This window comes from Leptidea sinapis, chromosome 13, assembly GCF_905404315.1.
Source record: "Leptidea sinapis chromosome 13, ilLepSina1.1, whole genome shotgun sequence".
Lineage (NCBI taxonomy): Eukaryota > Metazoa > Arthropoda > Insecta > Lepidoptera > Pieridae > Leptidea > Leptidea sinapis.
Window position 1 is genome coordinate 8446824 of NC_066277.1, and position 21195 is coordinate 8468018.

The following is a 21195-nucleotide window of genomic DNA, read 5'->3' on the forward strand; positions in this document are numbered from 1 at the left end:
ATTCATTCGTTTTTTGTTACATGTAAATTAATTCTTGTTCTTCTCTCAAGAACATTGTAATAATATTGTTACTAATTTTATAACTTCTTGGTTTTTATTTTTTTTTTGTTCCGTATTCAAATCTGGAACACATTTAGAAAGAAGCAGTGACTAATTTTCCGATAGAAACAGGGAATCCATAAAATCCTAGCCAAACAAAATAAAGATTTGTATTGAAGCCATAAGTGGTCATTCCAAATGATTTTTTATTAATTACTGACACTTGAGAGAAAATATGTACCTACATAAATTTTTTTGTTTTTAAAAATTAAATAACTTCAAAAAAAATATTACACTTTATTACTCCTGACATAATCGGGTTTTCAGTTAAGAAAATGCTTTTAAGTTGAGGCTTGAATAATATTATTTGGAAACACCGTCACTTGAAGCTGATTCCAAACAGACTGATGATCAGGGAGCGTACATATCATGCCGATGACAGGCGTATGACGCCAAGCTACATACAGGATGGAAAAAAACGAATTGTTAGTTTTCATGAGTCTCCCTTGATTTAATTATGCGTGTTATTTAGAGATAAATTAATTAGTTATAATTTATAACTAACGCATTTTGTTTTCAACCCATTCCACCACATTTTCACCTTCGCGCGACATGTCACAAGTTAGGATTCCATCACCACCATCTGGATGTGTGGCGGTCCTCCTCAGTGCGGTTTTCAAGGAGCTTTCTTCCTCGTACTACGAAGATGTGGAATGAGCTTCCTTGTGCGATGTTTCCGGGACGATATGACATGGGTACCTTCAAAAAAAGCGCGTACACCTTCCTTAAAGGCCAGCAACGCTCACTTGATAATTATGTTGTGATCACTTAACACCAGGTGACCCGTACGCTCGTTTGTCCTCCTATTCCATAAAAAAAAAACATTAAATACTTATAACGTATAACGCGGAACCCTTGCCCAGGGATACGGGTGAAGTCCTCAACGGCTGCGAAGGCGGAACTGCAGTGCATTGGAACGGCGAAGCAGGTGGAAGAGGCATACCCAACAGTGAGCCAACTCCACATATTGGGGTGATAAGGGTCATGTTGGAGTTACAGCACCAGGCACGGTAATTTAAAAGAGTCGGCAGCGGATAAGACCCTTGGGTCCAACGGCAGCGCTCACAGTCCTAAGCAGGATTAGTGTCTTGGCGTCCGGCAACCGGCCGTAAAACTACATAGCCACTTCACTTTCCTTGTCCTTAAAATATGAAAGTACAATATAAGAGAATGACAGGGGCCACCTCTAGAAATATCAGCCGTAGAGGTAAAGTTGGCAGTGCAGCAAATGAAAAATAACAAAGCTCCTGGGCCAGATGAAATACCAGCAGAAGTCTGGAAGCAGCTAAGAGATGATGGAATAGTTTGGCTACAACAACTATTTACCAAGCTGATTCGGGGATACCCCATGCCAGACTCATGGCGTAATAGCTATCTCATACCATTTTACAAGGGGAAGGGAGATGTTAGAGAATGCAGTAACTATCGGGCCATAAAACTAATGTCACACACACTAAAACTTTGGGAAAGAGTGATGTACAATAGATTGAAACATTTAATAAACGTAACGCCAAATCAGTGTGGTTTTGTATCAGAGAGAAGCTCCCCAGATGCTATTCAAACGGTTCGCATACTACTTGAAAAGGCCAAATCAAATAAATCTAATCTCCATATGGTTTTTATTGACCTTGAAAAGGCATTTGATCATGTCCCACGTGACCTCATCTGGGAATCACTGAGGCAACAATCTGTACCAGAATATTATATTTATCTCATACAAGACATGTACAAATCTGTTACCACTCAAGTCCTGAGCCCAGCAGGAAAAGGCGAAGCGTTTGAACTTGAAGTCGGGGTTCATCAGGGATCTACACTTAGCCCATTGCTTTTCAACACAACTATAGATTACGTCACAAAGCACTGTCAAAGGGTTCTGCCTTGGAACATTCTCTATGCAGACGATGTGGTTCTGATCTCAGATAATATAAACGAGCTCCAGAATAATTTCAACTCCTGGATAGATGCACTCGAGTCAAACGGCCTCAAAATTAGTATAAGCAAGACAGAACACATGTCGTGCGTTTTTGATGACGTTACAGATGCAGACAATATACACATTTCTATAGGAAGCATGGTACTGCCCCATGTCACTCAGAACAACAACTGGATGAATGAAGTGGAGATGACTCACAGGCGTCATGTGTGACACAAAGATACCGCTTAAAGTCAAAGGGCAGTTGTACAAAACAGCTATAAGACCTGCTGTTTTGTACGGATCAGAGTGTTGGGCGACCAACAAGCACCACCTAAATAAACTGCACACGACAGAAAGTCTGCGGGTGTCACACTTCTAGACAAAATCCGAAAAGAGTACATCAGAGGAAGTTTTAAAGTTGCCCCAATAGTCGAGAAGGTCAAAGAGAAACGCTTAAGGTGGTTCGGTCACATTCAAAGGCGCCCAGACAATCATATGGTGAAGCTTGCCCTAGACATGCCAATAACAAAGCGTACGCGTGGAAGACCCCCTGCCACCTGGTTGACGACGGTCCAAAAAGACTTGAAAGAAGCTCATTTAATAGCTGATATGGCCAAAACCGTGCCGAATGGAAAAAAGGACAAGGAAGGCCGACCCCAAGTAAATGGAAAAAGGTCTAGGAGGAAGAAGAAAGACCGTGTGTTTATATTAATACGTCATTATTACGAAACCGGCATGAAATGTACGATTTTTAACGCTATATTTTCTAGCGGAACACATTAGCTGTTATTAATTCAAACAAATGTAAAGCTCAGATAATTTACACGTCTACAGTCTAGGCTCTATATCCTCTTGCTGTTAGACAACCGATGAAAACAGGCCAGGTTTATTACTTGAGTATGCGTGACAAGCTACGTCTTACACTCGCGATATGTAGTCACTATATCACTTTTGAGTGCGTGCATTGCTCAAAATAGAGGTTAAATGTCAACCTTAATATTTCGTTGTCTTCAGAGCTGCCACAGTCTACCATGGCGTATAATTAATGATGTAAGTTTTGAAGCATGTGATAAAAATATGACCCCTCTACGCCACATCAAAGAGTCAACCCAATCGAAGAGAACTTGATCGTCGATGACATCTTCATAGTTCTTTAAAAGTGCGTTCACTTCACATGACAGCCGGCAACGCAATTATGGACTCTTTTGTTTCTCTAGCGCTCAAGACATTTAAGGACGATAGTGATTAGCTACTAATAAATAATAATCTATACTATTACTATAAAAAAGGTAAAGTTTGCAAGGGGTAATTCAGTATCTACTGAAGTACTTTTGTAAATTCTACTATCAATAGAAAACCACATCATTTGTGAGTGAATATTGTGTATAAAATATATTTAAATTTTCGATCTATTGTTACATTAAACCTTTACGTAAAGATATATTAGGCACATAGGCTATATTATATATTTACACGAAAAATGAAAAGAATTTTTCGTGGTATTCCAATTTGCAAGGTAATTCTGAGAAAAACGATCGAACTAAAACGTTTCTTACGAAAGCTGCCGTTTTATTTATTATGCATGTGGCAGCATTGAAACACCAATAAGGTAGCATTGGTGAATGCGGACGAAGTCGCGGCTAACAGCTAGTAAACTAATAAATTTACATTTGAGTTTTGACGTACAGATAGCAGAATAGGTTATGAGGTCGAATAATAATAATTGACGGAAAAATACTCTGACTAACGTGCCACTGCCACACGTATCTCGGTCTTAAGAACAAAGCAGTTTCAAAGTTCATCGACTACGGTATTAATCGGTTTTTGTGATACAACAGTGTAGCGTTATGTACTGTATAGACAGACAAAAAATAGACAGTCATAGGCACTGCTAAAACATAAAGCTATAAAATAACAATAGTTCTAATTTTGAAATAAATTATAATAAGAAATAGATGAAAGACAGGCTGGAAGAAATCGCTCCAAGCGATAAGACCGCCCATTGTGTACCTATGACTGTAATTAGCTTATCTTTATTATAGATTTTATTTTTAAGTTTGTACGGTACGCAAAAAAGTGTATCTATCTATCTATAATAAATAAATTATACACTTCTATGACTAACCAAGGGGATAGCTTGATGCATATGCATGCATATCATATGTGAATTGATGCATCTACCTGCACTCTAGTGTTATTATTTATTAATTTACATTTATTTTTTGAATTTCGTGTAAGGTGATGTGAATTAACAGACACTCATCCAATTAACAGTCCTTTGCATTTCCGAATACAAGACCAAAAAACAGAAACAGGTTTTGGACTTTTTCAAAATGACGATCGTTTTCTTATCGGGTCAGCACTTGTGCATTATATTCTAAATCAACAATGTTTTTTAGTATTTCGTATGCAAAGGTACTTTTTTTTAGGTAAGAACGGTGATTAGCCTTCATCGGAAAGTTGGTGATTTGTCCTGCCTATAAAAATGCAAAGACGCTCAGGATCCTTATTAGAATTGAAAATCGCAGCAACGTAAAAAAAGTATATTGATTTTGTTTTAAAAAAAATGTTATCTTGCTGGGCCCTGCAAGTAATACCGAATGCGAAAAAGTACTTTATAGAATATTAGAATGTTTTCGTCATTGAGTATTTGACGTTGGAGTATTTTTGTTGCATCACTTTACTTACAGTGTAATTAATATAATTTTTAAAACGATGAAACTGTAAGTGCTGAATTAAAACACTGGCAGTGAGTTTATTGCTTTTTCTTCTCATTAACTCATAACCATTTTCAAATTGGTGGTGGTAACTGGTAATAAGAAAAATACTTTTTCACCTCTCCAGCACGAAAAGGGCGCTATTGATACGTAAAAACTAAAAGCGAGCGTGAGACAAAGTGATTTAAATTTCGAACCCCACGTGACCATACATCCGGGAATTACTCCGCGTTTAAAAAATAAACAATGCGATCCGATGCGTTCCGAAACCGTCTTTATTTATCATAATTGTTAAATATTATCTTAATTGTTTCTCTTACCTAACCTATAACACTTTTCTCACTAGTAGAGGTGAAAAGTTGTATATTTCACACGAGAGCAAATTTTTTTTGTCTCGTTCCTTTAAATCACTCACTACCTCATTAGTATATATTAGAATGACTCGCTACGCTCGTGATTCAATTCTAGACTACTTCGCCAATTCGTGATTTAAAGTCAGCACTCGCAGCAAAAAATAACTTTGGTCACTTGTTGGACAAATAACTATTGCCATTCACAAGTGTCATTTCCTTGACCTAGAATCTATATGAAAAAAAATTTTAACAAAAAAACAACCGACTTCAAAAACACTATTCCAAAACAACAGATAATATGCACTAAAAAGTATAAAAATAATTGTGTATTATTGTACAATCTAATTAATTAATCAAATTCTAGTTACGATTATTGTAATTTTTGAAATCGGTGTCCTTCCGCCGCGACCCGCTCTCGTCTCTCGCCTCCTCACGACTCAAGCACATCTCACCTATAACTATGAATGTAGTTACAGACTTATCTTGGCTGACACCGCCTTTTTGAAGTCGGTTGTATACTATCTATAATACTGTAGAACAGTTTTTTGTCCTATCATCAATAGTTTACGCAGCGCACGGAATGACAGATTTTTTAAGACAAATTTTTACACACCTTGGGTTATATTATTGCGTCATTAATGTGGATCCCTATTTTTTTTTCAAATGTTATATATCCTATGTCAATCAGTGAAGATGCAGCTTTCTAATGGTGAAAGAATCTTTGATATCGGTCCAGTAGTTTCCTCTTAATGTTATAGTTTACATAAAGATAACATTATTATCAATACTAACCAGCCTGTGCGCCCGCGGTACGATGAAGTCTTTACATCGAAGGAACCGTAACAAGTACTCGTCATCTGTTCGACGCGGCTCACACTCGCCGCGATCTGTTACAAATAGAGAACTAAATATCTGAGAATACATACATACATACACTTATACTAGCCGAACAAAGCGTGCAAGAGTCTTCTCTTCGACGACGAGACATCTCTAACGTAGATACAGAAAGATAGAAAAGGAAAACGAATCTATTGTTACCAATTATTTTGATTGACAAGTCGTAAACAGTCAGCCACGCTTGACATTAGCTCCTTTGTACATAATATTACTTTAATACGCAAGTGATTTTCATTATTATAACACTAGAAATAAGGGATTGCTTGTATCTAACTCAAGTAGGCTTAATAGGATACGCATAATTAAGCTATAAGGTAAAATATATATTATATACTTTTATAATAATGTCTGAGACATTATCTATAAATGAATTTAAATGTTTTTTTAAAAATGACTCTGTTGTAAGTTCTACTACTTCAAAGCTGAATAAAAAGGTAAATTTCAATTGATGATGGGATGGAAAGCTGGAGACCCCAGTTTGAATACAGATGTAGTTTTCCGAAAATCCAAGTAAGGCTCGGTCGTCCAGTTATTAATTTTAATAGTACAAGTACCTAGTGTGTTAATTTTCAATCGGCAAAGTGAAAAAGCCGTCGATCAATGTGTCTAGACTCTGTTTAGAACGTCACCCTAAATAGAAGTGTCACTATTGGGCGTTTTCACATTGGGCGATAATGGTAACGAAAACATATCGTCGGACTGATTATTTCTTACATTTTTGTAACGAACGGTTTCACACTGCATCGTTATCGCCACGAAAATATTTACCGACAGCAATCATGCAGGGCGGACGATACAATGTGGGTAATTGATACGCATTGCCCATTACAACGCAGTGCCGCTCAGGATTCTTGAAAAACCCAACAATTGCACTCGTCACCTTGAGAGATAAGATATTAAGTCTCATTTGCCTAGTAATTTCACTAGCTACGGTGCCCTTCAGACCGAAACACAGAAATGTTTACACATTACTGCTTCACGGCAGAAATAGGCGCCGTTTTGGTTCCCATAAACTAGCCGGCATTATGTGGAAAGGAGCGTTCCACTGATAAAAATTACATAGTATTAATATCAAATTTATTTTAATAAAGATAATTAAAATTAAGTATATCCGACTTTTACGTTTACTGCTGCAATCCCGGTACCTCAAATATCGCACGGCAGTATAAGATTTCGTTGGCGCAACGCATACCGGCTTAGTCGTACGATATCGTTGTATCGGATCTGGTTGTATGGTGATATCGTATGTGTTTGATACGATATTGGTATCGTGTCGTTACCGTTATCGTGCAATGTAGACGACAGCCATTTTCAATCATTCTCTTTATTTGCCTAAAATTTGTCAATATTATATTAAGTTATAGACTATCACTATTCATAAAAGATATTAAATATTTATACTCGTATATGTTTTGAATATTAGTCTGTTTATCTTTTTCAAATTTTATAGCAATATTCAGAAATGGCTTGGTCGATTTGGATGCAATTTCGATGTATTTGAGTAAGCTTGTAAGAACAATAATTATTTTATTTTAATCGGTTCACAAATTAATTATAATATCTATGGAAGTTGCCGGCAAAAGTTAACAATATACACAAATAAAAGTGTCTATAAATTGATTTATTATGCTAAATAAAATTTCAACATTATTTATTGCAAAACACTTTAAGGCCTACCGAGAGGCCAACGTATAGATGATCCTCTTTCTGTGTTTCATTTCTTAGGATATAACAATAATACTTTTACATAAAATACATACCGAAAATCATCTTCCTCAATTCTGTGATAGCTGTAGCCCTGGTACTTAAGTTCTCGTTACATATTCTTGAAGATATTTCCAGTAGCTCCGGATCTTCCTTTGTGTCCAGCTCTGCTTCGAATGCAATCTCGAGAAAACAGTCGTACATCGTCATGATCTCCTAGTCCTGAAATATTATTTGAGGTTCACCCTTTTGATATCTCTGCAAAACTAAATAAATAAATAAATTTACTAGGATTATATTATAAACATGCAACAAGTTATTTGCAGTGAGTGTGTTGATATGAAAATAAGGGATTTGTAAATATTTGTAGAAGATATCAATCTTTTTTTTTCGTCATTGATAGTCAGTGTGCGTTGGGTCCCTTTTTGGTATTTAGATGGATGTATGTTTTATTCGTTGTTCTGTACATAACAAATTAAAAACAGTTTTTTTGTGAATTTGTCAATAATATTGCATAACATCAAAAATTATTTCATAAAATATTGTTTTATTGAAATTGTTTCACAGCAGAACTGTCAAACCGTACGTCAATAAATTTTCTCATAGAAAATATGTCCATACAAATCAAATATTGAAAAAGAAAATAATTATGGGTCCCAAATCGAAATAAAAACTATCCTATCTCTCAAGTTGGACCAAACTGCACTCCATGGAGTAATCCCCATTAAAATCCGTTCATTAGTTTAGGATTCCATCGAGGACAAACAACGTGTCACGTAATTTTTATACATTATTAAGATAATGTATAGTACATGTAAATCTGACAGGATTATTATTACTATATATTACTACTCAGTAAAATGTACCAACGCTGTATATACTATCTGTCTTGGTGTACACACCCTTTTTTATGACAATAAAGGACGAAACGTACAGGACGTTCATGGTATTTATACGCCCTGTCCATTACAATGCATTGCCGCTCAGGATTCTTGAAAAACCCAAAATTACTGAGCGGCAATACAATTGCGCTGAGTGTCCTTGAGACATAAGATGGTAAGTCTCATTTTCCCAGTAATTTCATTAGCTACGGCGCCCTTCAGACCAAAACACAATAATGTATATATTACTGCTTCACGGCAGAAATAGGCGCCGTTGTGGTACCCATAATCTGGCACCTGTGCAAAGGAGCCTTCTACTAGTAAATCTACCTTGGTATATCATAAGCAGTGATTAATTTTAGTACCTACTATAACTATTAACAATATCTTAATCATGTAATAAGCCCTCGTAGTGTGACAATTATATCTCATAACTATATTTACAATAGTATGACTACATTAAATTAATGTTATCGTTACGGGGACGAACAGCAAGAATACTGGCAGCATTTATTAATTAAGATATACCACTAAGTATTTACTTTAACGAGTTTTTAATTACCCAAGTTAAGTATAATTATAAATTGCATTAATACATACTATATAATATATCAAGTGTTGAAATTGCCTCATGAATATTGTTTTTGTTATATATGTGTATAGTTGTTACATTTATACTATTGAGCTTAGTTAATTTAATAATAATAGTTAATAAGTTTAGTTTATTTTACTTTCAAGTCTATCAGCATTTTTACCCGATGAAAAAAGCGGCATTCCCTAACTCACGTTCTGCGAACTTAAGGCGACACTAAATGCCAGCGACCTTGAGCGATATGAGTTCACGGCTGCCGGCCGCTATCTATGTAACAAAGCCAATATTTTCAAAATTCTTGGGTGGGAAACATTTTATATGCTTACAATCCTCGTTATTAACTACTAATCTGAATAAATGAACCTACACAAAATAGTACAAGCTATTAGAATAACTTTTCTGAGAGAAGTAAAAAAAAATGCGTCACGCCATGCCAAAAAACTTGTTTAACTTCAAAGAAAAGTGGTAGTCCAAAAAGGCTCGACAGTGTTAACTATAACCAATAGCAAGCATAAGCAACCTACAAATAAGACTTAAGGATATGTGTAACAGGATTAAGTACTGTTCATAGCTCGAAAGGCTATACTTTCACCACAAAACTTGTCTAAGAACACCATGTTTGCGTGTATTCTGCTTACTCTTCGCCATGCCCAGGCTATTGAAACTCTCTAAGATAAAAGCAATTCACTCGATTATATGAAACGTGCAGTCACTGACAGATTGACAGATGCCGGCTATAATCTTGTAAAGCATATTCACTTACAAACTCAGCCAGATTATACTGCGTCGCTAATCGCCATACTGTAATTACTACTATATCAAACTTATGCCAAATGACTGCATGTTTGATACTAAACTAAATTAAAAGTTTTTCTTAGGCAGTCTCGCCTCTTATACGTACTATAATTACATCCTCTTTGGAGAGGCTTACAACTTTAATCTAATTAAAATGGGTCAAATAAATACATTTTGAATTTTGAATAGTAAATTAATAATTTAAAATAAATAATATTAGATTTATGCATAATGTTTTCAAAATCAATTTTACACAATGATTTCAAAGGTAAAGTAACTTAATAAACGGTATTTTTCACCGAAATACATGAATTTACGCAAGACTAGCTGAACCGGCAAACGTTGCTTTGTCATATAAATTATTTTTAAAGTTAGACCGTTTCTCGGACATTGCAACATTACATTAATTTTCTAAAATAAAATAATTTTTCTAATATAAACGTAGCCTTATTTACTCCTTTTTACATCAGCTACCTGCCAATAAGAGTCCCGTCAAAATGGGCCCAGCTAGACCGTTTCGTAAATTGTACGTCATTGTAAAGGAAATTATGAAAAGAATTGAAAAAAATATGGTTGCAGTTCTCAGCTATCATTCAGCCTCAACATAAGGGTTGCCAAGTGTAAACAGGTACATTTTTGTTGATAATTTACAGTTATCTGTTATTTTTTAATTTTAATACAACATTACAGTTTTATATTCACTATTTACGATAAACCATGGTTGCCAATAAAAAAATGGCCGCAAGGAGCGGTTGCCACTATTTCAATAAACGATTCTTGCTCCAGGTAAGTGTTTTTTATGCAAAAGGAGTACAAACGAGCGAACAGGTCACCTGGTGTTAAGTGATCACCGCATGGTATGTGGTGTGTCATGCGAAGGTGATATCCGGCGACAGGAATAAGGTGAAACAGCTCTTAAGAACACTCCCCGTGATAAATGCGGTAGATGACACACAATGAAGCGACGTCTCTATGCAAAGCCAGGTGATCGATCCGTTCACAGAGCACTGGTTCCCCGACACGTTGTGGCTAACTGTTAGCTGGCAACCACTTTTTTCAATTCCTTACATAAATTCCTTTAAAACTACGTAAAATTGATGAAAAAACATACACTTGCTCACATTTAACTGGAGCGAGAATTGTTTATTGAAATCATGACAATCTCTGCTTGCGGCCATTTTTTAACTGGCAACCATGGTTTATCATATATAGTAAATTTAAAACTTCAATTTTGTATTAAAATTAAAAAAAAAAAGATGACTGTAAATTATCAACAAAAATGTACTTGTTTACACCTGGCTATCCTTTTTTTTAATTCCTTACATAATTTTCTTTAAAATTACGTAAAGTTGATTAAAAAACAAATATTGGAGCGAGAGTCGTTTATTGAAATCATGACAACCTCTGCTTGTGGCCATTTTTTAACTGGTAACCTATCGCTCAAACATTGCATACTCCCCAAACGTTCATTTAAAATTATTGTGATCAAAAAACCACTTACCTGCAGAATCATGCGTTGGGGTCTTAGTCTTTAAGATTTGCGTTGTCGCAACAAGTCTGGAGAAGCATCTTGTCTTGTCAATCAGACACAAAAGTTTTGGTTTTAATTTTATTTTGATATGACAAAGAAGTATAACTCCTTACCTACAGGTATTTACTTACGAACTTAAACACTTACCTACGCGCGTAAGTACACAAAGTATTTTATTTAAATAAAACTTGTAAGTTAACGTCTTACCACACAACCATACAGACATATAGATTGCAGGAACGGAAACAATACAACATGCGAAATTGCATCAAACCAAAGAATACGTATCGATATATCGTATTAACACCAAAAGTGGGACAACTTGTGGCCATAATGAGTATCAGGTATAATAATAATATTCTCAATGATTTGTTATGTTTTTAAAGTGATAACCCTCACTTCTAGGATTAATACACAAATAAAATTTGAAAAACAACAAAATTTTATGAACGATGCGGGACTCGAACCCGGCGACCGGCGTTCCACGACACCGGCACGACATCGTTCTTAAAACTTTGTTGTTTTTAAAATTTATTTGTGTATATTCTCAATGTCCTACTAATCAATCTATGGCTATGAACTAAAACTATACATCAACACACATTTCCCCCAAATCAGATTATTCAAATCAAAAAATGTGTGTGTTTTTTCTTTACGCGCGATTGAAATCAAAACTTTTTGATTTATTAGCTATTCTTTTTCTCGGTGCTGATAAAATGATGTCATACAATGTTAAGAAAATCAGACGGTACAATTAACAATTAATTTCTCTTTTAAACTTCATACTATAAATATAGAAATTAGTATATATTATCACTTGCATAGTAGATTTTTTATTCTACTATATGTTAAAACAGTAGGAAAACTCGGAATAAAAAACCTGAGAGAAGGCTAAAGTTGCAACTGTCAGGTTTTAAGAATTTTTGCAAGCCGTCCATAGTTAGTAATAAGCTCTGCCTATTTCAATGCAGTGTCGTTCTGAATTCGTGTACAATTTAAACGTAAGTAAATACAATAGAAAATAAAAAATAGGAAATAGGATGATAGAAAAGTAATACTAATGTATACAGGTGTCCAAAAGTTATGGGACATGAAGGGAAAGTACCTTAAATATCGTAGATAGGGTATTTTACTGAAAGAAGACTTTATGTTATTTTTAAAAGTTAGTAATTCTGCATTCAAAGATTTTCTAAAAATTACTTGCCTCGTTTCGGAATCGAACCGACTTAAATGTAAATAAACACCCCTACTTTTATGATACCTATCGAAAGAATGGTCAAAAACATGGTATAGCGTAAAATATCCTGACAGACAAACATTTATAACAAACATTCTTTTAAAATACTATTTTACTTAAGAAGAGTTATTAGTTTTTGGCTATTCTTTCCATTGGCATCATAAAAGTAGGGGGTTTTTTTTTACATTTAAGTCGGTTCGATTCCCAGAAGAGGCAAGTAATTTTTAGAAAATCTTTGAATGCAGAGTTATTAACTTTTAAAAATAATATAAAGTCTTCATTCAGTAAAATACCCTATCTACGATATTTAAGGTACTTTCCCTTCATGTCCCATAACTTTGGGACGCCCTGTATATACAAATATACAGGGCAAATAAAAATGCACTTTTTATGAATTAATGAAGTCTGAATAAAACTCATAAGTGTGTGCTTATTTATAGAACTCTCAACAATAAATAAAAAATAATTCTATTCTTAATAACTATTCTCTCCGCCATTCCCACATTGATATACCAGACCGTGTTTTACTAAATATTATGAGTATAAAGAAAAATCAAATCAAAATCAGTTTACTCACGTAGGTCACGGATATGACACTTATGAATGTCAAAAAAAAAAAAATTTTTTTCTTATTGAATCTACCGCTACTTCGTAAAGGGTTGAGCTAATGAGAAGAAGTAGCAAGAAACTCATTGCCACTCTTTTATATCAAGATTTACATTTATGTACATAGATTTACAAATCATTTCAAATTACAATATAATATTAGGTCCTTACATATGAAATTGGCATTTTGTATGGGAGGAACAAAAAGTCGAATATATTTAAATATAATATATTTAATGAATCAAAGTATGAACCATTGTTTTCTATGCACTTTTGCCATCTCATAGGTAGTTCATTGATCCTTTTACTAAAAAAACCAGTCGGACGGGAATCAATAAAATCTGTGAAGGCGATTTGGACTGCCCCATCAGAGTTAAATTTTTCCCTTGCAAGAAGTTGTCCAAATTTCGAACAAAATGGTAAACTGTTGGAGCAAGTTCCGGGGAGTACGGAGGATGTCTTAGACATTCCAATTGAAGCTCTTCTAATTTGGTAGCCGTCTGTTGTGCAGTGTGTGGTCTAGCGTTGTCGTGAAGTAGCAGTGGCGTGGAGCGATTGACCAGCCTAGGTTGTTTAGCCGTTAGCTTTTCCATCATGGTTTGCAATTGCTGAGAATAGACATCAGCCGTAATAGTCTGGCCAGATTTGAGAAAACTGGAATGAACAATACCGGCACTAGTCCACCAAACGCTTTAAAGTAACTTTTTTGGGGTTTAGTTTTCGCTTGGGGAAGGATTTGGCTGGCTGGCCAGGATCCAACCATTGCGCTGAGCACTTCCGATTATCGTAAAGAAACCATTTTTCATCACATGTAATAATTCGGTTTAAAATACCTTCATTATTGTGCTGGTTCAGTAATGTAACGCAGCAGTCGACGCGCGTTTGCCAGTTTGCTTCAGTCAATTCGTGAGGGTATGAAATGTGGGTAACATTTCAAGCTTTTTAATCTTCCCAATTTGCTTCAAGTGAATTAAAACACTAAACAGTTTTATCACTAACAACGCAGCCTGCAGCTAACTCGGACGTGGTTTGCGATGGATCCGCTTCCACAATAGCCTTCAATACTTCATTATCAACTTGGGTCTCAGGCCGTCCACGGGGCTTGTTCTGCAGGTCGTAATTTCCAGAACGAAAACGTTGGAACCAAAAACGAACTGTGTTTTCTTTTGCAACATGACCGCCATACACATCATTTACCCTTCGAGTCGTTTCCGCAGCACTAGTGCCACTGCGGAACTCGTACTCGTAAATAATGCGATACTCTAAGTTTTCCATTTTGTAAAATGAGTGACGCAAACAGAAAAAAACAGAAGAAAAAAACAAATGAATGACGGTCATCGAAGCACAAATACATGAGTAAATAGCTGTACAAATTTGAATTTGGAATTCCATACCAAAGAAGAGGAAAAAATCGTGATTAAAGTGGCTAGTACGAAATACGCCAATTTCATATGTAAGGACCAAATATTATGTAAAATGTAAAATGATGCAACAGACACACTCAAACGTCAAATAGTCAATATCTTACACGAGTACCTAAGTCAAAAAATTAAATGTAAATTAATACAAAAGTTATTGAGTATTTTTTTAATGAAAATAAGGGACGAGACGAGCAGGACGTTCAGCTGATGGTAATTGATATTCCCTACCCATTACAATGCATTGCCGCTTAGGATTCTTGAAAAACCCACAAATTCGTTAGCAAATCATCCCCACCATCTGGCTGTGTGGCGGTCCTCCACAGTGCGGTTTCCAATGAGCTTTCTTCCACGTACTACAAAGCTGTGGAATGAACTTCCTTGTGCGGTGTTTCCGGGACGATACGACATGGATACCTTTAAAACAAGCGCGTACACCTTCCTTAAAGGCCGGCAACGCTCCTGTGATTCCTCTGGTGTTGCAAGAGATTGTGGGCGGCGGTGATCACTTAACAACAGGTGACCCGTACGCTCGTTTGTCCTCCTATTCCATAAAAAAAATCTGAGCGGCATTACAATTGCGCTCGTCACCTTGAAACATAATATGATGTTAAGTGTTATTTGCTTAGTAAATTCACTAGCTACGGTGCCCTTTAGACCGAAACACACTTACGCTTACACATGACTGCTTCAGAAATAGGTGCCGTTGTGGTACCCAAAATCTAGCCGACATCTTGCGCAAAGGAGCCTTCCACTGGTAAAATTGGTGTTACGAAATTCAAAAGAATTGTTAAAAAATATTTATGTGGTAAAGGTTACTATAGTAAAAAGTACAAATGATTCGAGCTTTCTTCAGTGCTAATTCCGCCAATATCTGTCCCCAATCTGGCACGAGACTCAAATGCCAGATTTTGGCGAGACAACACGTCCTGAGGATGCCTCGTGTAGAAGCGAGGCACGTGTCGAATTGTTTGGGGCAGATATTGGCAGAATTAACACTGAAGAATGCTCGAATCATTTGTATAATTATGGATTTCCGCAAAGTAACGCCTACTTCAATAAATTTTATAGTAAAAAGCTCTAGACCTAGCTTTACTCTCTAGGTCTTTCAGCTCAGCTTATGCTGCTTGAAATAAGCGCTGCACTGTTTTTCAGCCATCTCCATAAGGTATTAGTATTACAAGTGTTGATATTATATTTTTACTAGCTGACCCGGCAAACGTTGTTTTGCCATATAAATTGTATTGATATCTTCCTTGCTAGTTGATAAGAGATGGCGCTAGTTGTATTCATTAGTAACAATCACACTTCTTTTATAATTTGTATAATTCACACTATAGTTTTATAAATTATAGCCTATTTGTTATTCTGGTGTGTAAGCTATATTATTGTAAAGTTTCATCAAAATCTATTCAGTAGATCTTGCGTTAAAGAAGTTCAAACATACATCCAGACATACACACTTTCACATTTATAATATTAGTAAGACTATGTAGTGCACTGATTCAAGACTCAACCTTTGTAAAATCGCAATAATCTTCAATAATCTGCTCACATCGTTATGATACAAATCTGGCAAAAACTCATAAACATGTAGTTTTCGTCGCGAATCGAATACGCTCTTAAACATTCGTGAACTGCGGTTCATTGCCGGTTCAAATTGATCAATTAAATGTTACATACTAATTATACTCACTGCATTAAACATAACATTATAAAAACCCACACACAGAAAGAATATGAAATTACTCGAACGGGGATCAAACTCGCGACCTTTTTCTCGATATGTAGGTGCTTAAACCCGTTATATTTATACGTCCATTATTACAGTTGACATCAAATACTAAGGTCACAGTATAAGGCACAAAGGTCATTGCTTACATAACGAAAGAAATGTTGATGTCCTCATGTCTGTTTACGAAAGATGTAAAAATCTTTGAGATGGAAAATTCCAATTTTTTTGCTCTTAATAGTGATTTTCATTATTATAACACTAGAAATAAGGGATGCTTCTAACTAATTCTAGTAGGCTTCATAAGATACATAATAGCTTTAAGGGTAAATGTATACAGTATTATAATAAAGTCCCAGCCACTGTTCAGGCATTATCTATAAATAAATTTAAATGTTGTATAAAAAAATGGCTGTGTCGTAAATCCTATTACTCCACTGCTGAATATCTAAATGATCGGACAGCCTGGGACTAGATTGTGATTATTTTATAGCGACTGTACAATATTGAATATTTTTATTGAAAAGAGCGCATAAAAAAAATGCTGGGAGAGTTTCTTGCGCCGCTTCTTCTCTGTCAGAGCGCCATTTGTTTCCGAAGCGGTAGTAGTATCTAGTAGTTATTAGAAATGACATCAAAAAGAATTCTAAAGGAATCAATTTTGAGAAAATAAATGCCTTTTATGCCTTTCGAGTATATTTTTATTAATATAGCCATTACGCAAACTAATTCCGATTGACTGATTCCGTAACCGTTACGTACTTGTACGGAAATGGTTAATGGAAACGGTTAATCTGTTAAACGTGGTATTTTTATTAATATTAATAAATTTGTATATTCTGCAAAAAGATCGATGACGATACAATAATTTCATAGCTTTGGCCTGTCCGGATAACAAGTATAATTATAAAAAAATCGACACATAATAGTAATATGCGTAGGCGTCACGCTCCCACAGGAACTCGTAAAATATGTGTGAAATTCAAATTCAAATAATTTTATTCTAAATATGATTTAAAAACATTTATTGAACCCAAAAAATCTGCCACCCATTCGAAAACGACCCGAGAAGATTGTGCACAAGAAACTCAGAGGGCTTTTTTCTAAGAAACTATGGTTTCAAATTCAATATCGTACAATAAAATTTATTATTAAAAAGCTTGAAGGCGGTGGCTCAATACCAAATCTGTGGTGATACCACTTTGGGTTTCTAAAGTGATTTATTTTATAGTTTACCTTTACGTCATAATAAGGTTGTATTTGTTCTTAGTGTTCTCATATTGATTCACACACACACACACATCACAGATTCTAGTAAATTCGCTAACGTGCTTATGAACATACATAACATTATCAAAAATTTATTGGTTGAGATGCAACAGTTAAAATGTTAATTTCTTTAAATTTTTCTTTTAATGATACTGATGATTTTTCTGCTAATGATGAAAGATGTGAAAAATCTCAATTTATATTCAAATTTCTAATTAATATAAACCGAATGCCATTAGAAAAAGAGTTCAACAGTTCACCGGTATGATTGGCCTCGAAGTATATGTTTATATCCTTGATATATTCATGACGTTTTTGGCCATAGTTAAAGGAAGACGGCCTCAGGTAATAGTTTTTTATGCAACTGTTACACAACATAAGGGGTATTAAAACACGAATGTGGATTTATCTCACGAGGCGAAGCAGAGTGTGATAATAGTATCACATGAGTGTTTTAATACCTAATTATCAACAGTTGCATACAAAACTTTATCTACATCCATAATATGAATCCTTTAAAAGATTCTGAAACTGTTAGCTTACTGCTAACATTAAAACAGCCAGTCCTAGTAGTAACCTAATATTTTGATTATATACAAATAAACTAAGTACTTATTAATGAAATAATTGTTTATTTTAGTAGTAATTAACATTTTGTATAGTGCAATAATTAAAATTCACTTGAATATTTCATTCTCTTGCAGCGTATAAAATGAATCGCTCATTTTTTGTAAACAAAACAATAAAAATATCGAAGAAAAATGGCGTGGATCCGAATAACCTACTTTTTTTTACGGCGCGCGACGTTCTGGTAGTGTGGAACGCGCGTAAACGAAAATGTTCTTTTTTTGAAATTCATATAGATACCTCGCATCGAGCATTAAGAATGTGGCTGTCTGTTAAAACTCTTTGAGCATGAAGGGATTGAAAAAAAAATAGGAGTGTTGTTATGAAATTCTGTACAACATTACAACACTCGTTTGGATGATGTAATGGTTATTAGAACATTGGGTGTTTTAATGTTGGCAATAAGCTAACTGTTTCAGAATCTTTAATAGAGGAACTAAAGCATGGGTGTAGATAAAATGTATTCACAAAACACACGTCAATACCGACTTGCGAACAAGAGAACAAAGGGAGATTGGCATTATTGAATGTCGCACTAGAAACTCGTCTTACAGGCACGTACCTATATACCTTCAGGGCACCACGTATCACCATCCCGTACATCTAGCGGCAGTGGCTAGATCGTTAGCAAAACGTGCATATGATCTTTGTGATGGTTTTTATTATGTCGGGGATTATGGCAATACACAGAGACGTCGCACATGTCACAAATCTTATATATATATTTCTTGTGTGCGTGTGTATGTCACTGAACTCCTCCTAGACGGTTGGACCGATTTTGATGAAATTTTTTGTGTGAGTTCAAGGGGATTCGAGGATGGTTTAGATTCACAATTGAACTACCTCCTAAACGGCTGGACCGATTTTGATGATATTTTTGTGTGTTCCAGTGAATTTGAGATTGGTGTGTGTCTTCAGGTGAATTCGAGAATGGTTAAGATTCTCAATTAAACTACCTCCTTAACGGCTGGACCGATTTTTCAAATTTAAGACGTGTGTGCAGGACAACGTCTGTTGGGTCCACTAGTTTATTATAATTTTCCCTTATTTGAATATGTGGCATCCATAAGCAATATTCCATTTTTGTTGAAAGATTCCACTATCTATCTATCAGTAATTCATTATTATTATTAGATCACTCTTGGGGACAAAAATGCTCAATGGGACCCATTCAATGATGGGTGAACTTCCCTAGTTTCTAAACTACTTAGCTACTTGGCGAGTACTTAATTAGTGTCAGTGCACAGCCGTGATTATTGGACAATAAATAAATAAATTATGTGTATATTATAATAAAATATTAATTAACTACTTTATCATAATTAAAATTAAATTCATAAAGCGATAAAAAATTACCTTGTATTCGGATACGCAATATTATATTTGGGAAAAAAAAATACGATCGACCGTTAGTGATTTTGCCTCGGCAAAGAAAAACGAAAACGAAAGTCATAAAATGAAATATTGGTAAAATTAATTTAGCTTTATTAAAATATTTGGTCTGAAATTAGCTTTAACGGCGTTTACATTTTTATATGGCATGTTATATAATATAGCAGTAATGTGTAAAAATTACTGTTTCGGTCTGAAGGGCGCAGTAGCTAGTAAAATTACTGGGCAAATAATACTTTACAGCTTATGTCACAAGGTGACCAGCGCAGTTGTACTGCCGCTTGGGTTTTTCAATAATCATATTTATTTTCATAAATAAGAAAAAATACATTCAAATATTAAAATGTTAATTACACCAAAATCTGTTTTTGTGACTTTTCTTTTGCCCCCTGTACTCTTCATAATATATATTAATGTGTACGTTACTACATTTATATATATTGGACACCATTCGGTATTGAGATAGGCCTTCTTACAGTTAAAAGAGGTTTATTCATAAGATCTCCTTGACCTGACTGTTGAACTAGCAAAGGTGTAAATGCACAAGTATAGTAAAGTTGGTATCATGTTACCATAACAGGTTAACTTAAGCCCCCGCACGGTTCATCCGATTAGGGCTTTGCCCTTTCGCTAAATGCCAAGGTAGTGAGTGCATCGACTCCAAGGGTAACTTACATCGACCTTTTTCAATGCATATTATTCTTACAACCTATTGTCGTTTTCTTAAGTGTAAAAGCACTGATCCCGCGTTACTGTCAAGGCAAAGAGTTTAAAGTATAATTAAACCGGCAATGTGTATAATTTAAATGTGTAAATATTGTTAATTTAATCTTAATTTAACTCTATAGCCCACCGTGTAGATCGAATATAGGCTTACAGTCGCCGGTCAAGCGCATCAATAAAAAATAAAAAAAACATTACATTTGAATTTGGAATCTGTCATTTTAATACGATTGTTGAGTTTTCTTTCATTTTGGCGCCAATACATTGTAGAATATTTTGCGATATTAAAATGGAGTGGGGTGATAAAGGTAACCGAATCGCTGTGATTGCATTACGCAAAGTAGGTATGGAGCCAAATGCAATTCTTAAAAATGTCCATACGCTTGGCATTAGTAAAATGTGTACCGGGCTATCTCCTCTGTTTGTGACAGAAAAAGATCTGGCATTCCACGTAATGTTTGTATGAAAAAGGTAGTCACAGCAGTAAGGGAAAGAATTCGATGAAATCCTGTCCGAAAGGAAAAGATTTTATGATGACCGGAGATCTAGATAGCACCTAGAACCATGTCGCGTATTTTAAAAGATGACTTAGGACATATAAGAGACGTACTGGTCATTTCTTAACTGATAATTTAAAAAAGAAGAGGGTGGTAAATTCAAAACAACTACTGAAGCAGCACGCAAAGTTAGGTCACAGATTTTTTTTA

General features: G+C 35.1%; 1 protein-coding gene across 2 annotated transcripts in view; it reads right to left on the reverse strand.

Moving 5' to 3' along the window:
* The window catches only part of LOC126967581 (clavesin-1-like), a 50576-nt gene that overhangs the window by 11339 nt on the left and 18042 nt on the right, over nucleotides 1-21195 (reverse strand). For both annotated transcript variants that reach the window (XM_050812115.1, XM_050812116.1), the window contains exons 2-3: nucleotides 7742-7907; nucleotides 5877-5971 (exon numbers count right to left, since the gene is read on the reverse strand). In XM_050812115.1, coding sequence (XP_050668072.1) covers nucleotides 5877-5971; nucleotides 7742-7895 — 249 coding nt within the window. In that variant the 5' untranslated portion in view covers nucleotides 7896-7907. The remainder of the gene's footprint in view (nucleotides 1-5876; nucleotides 5972-7741; nucleotides 7908-21195) is intronic.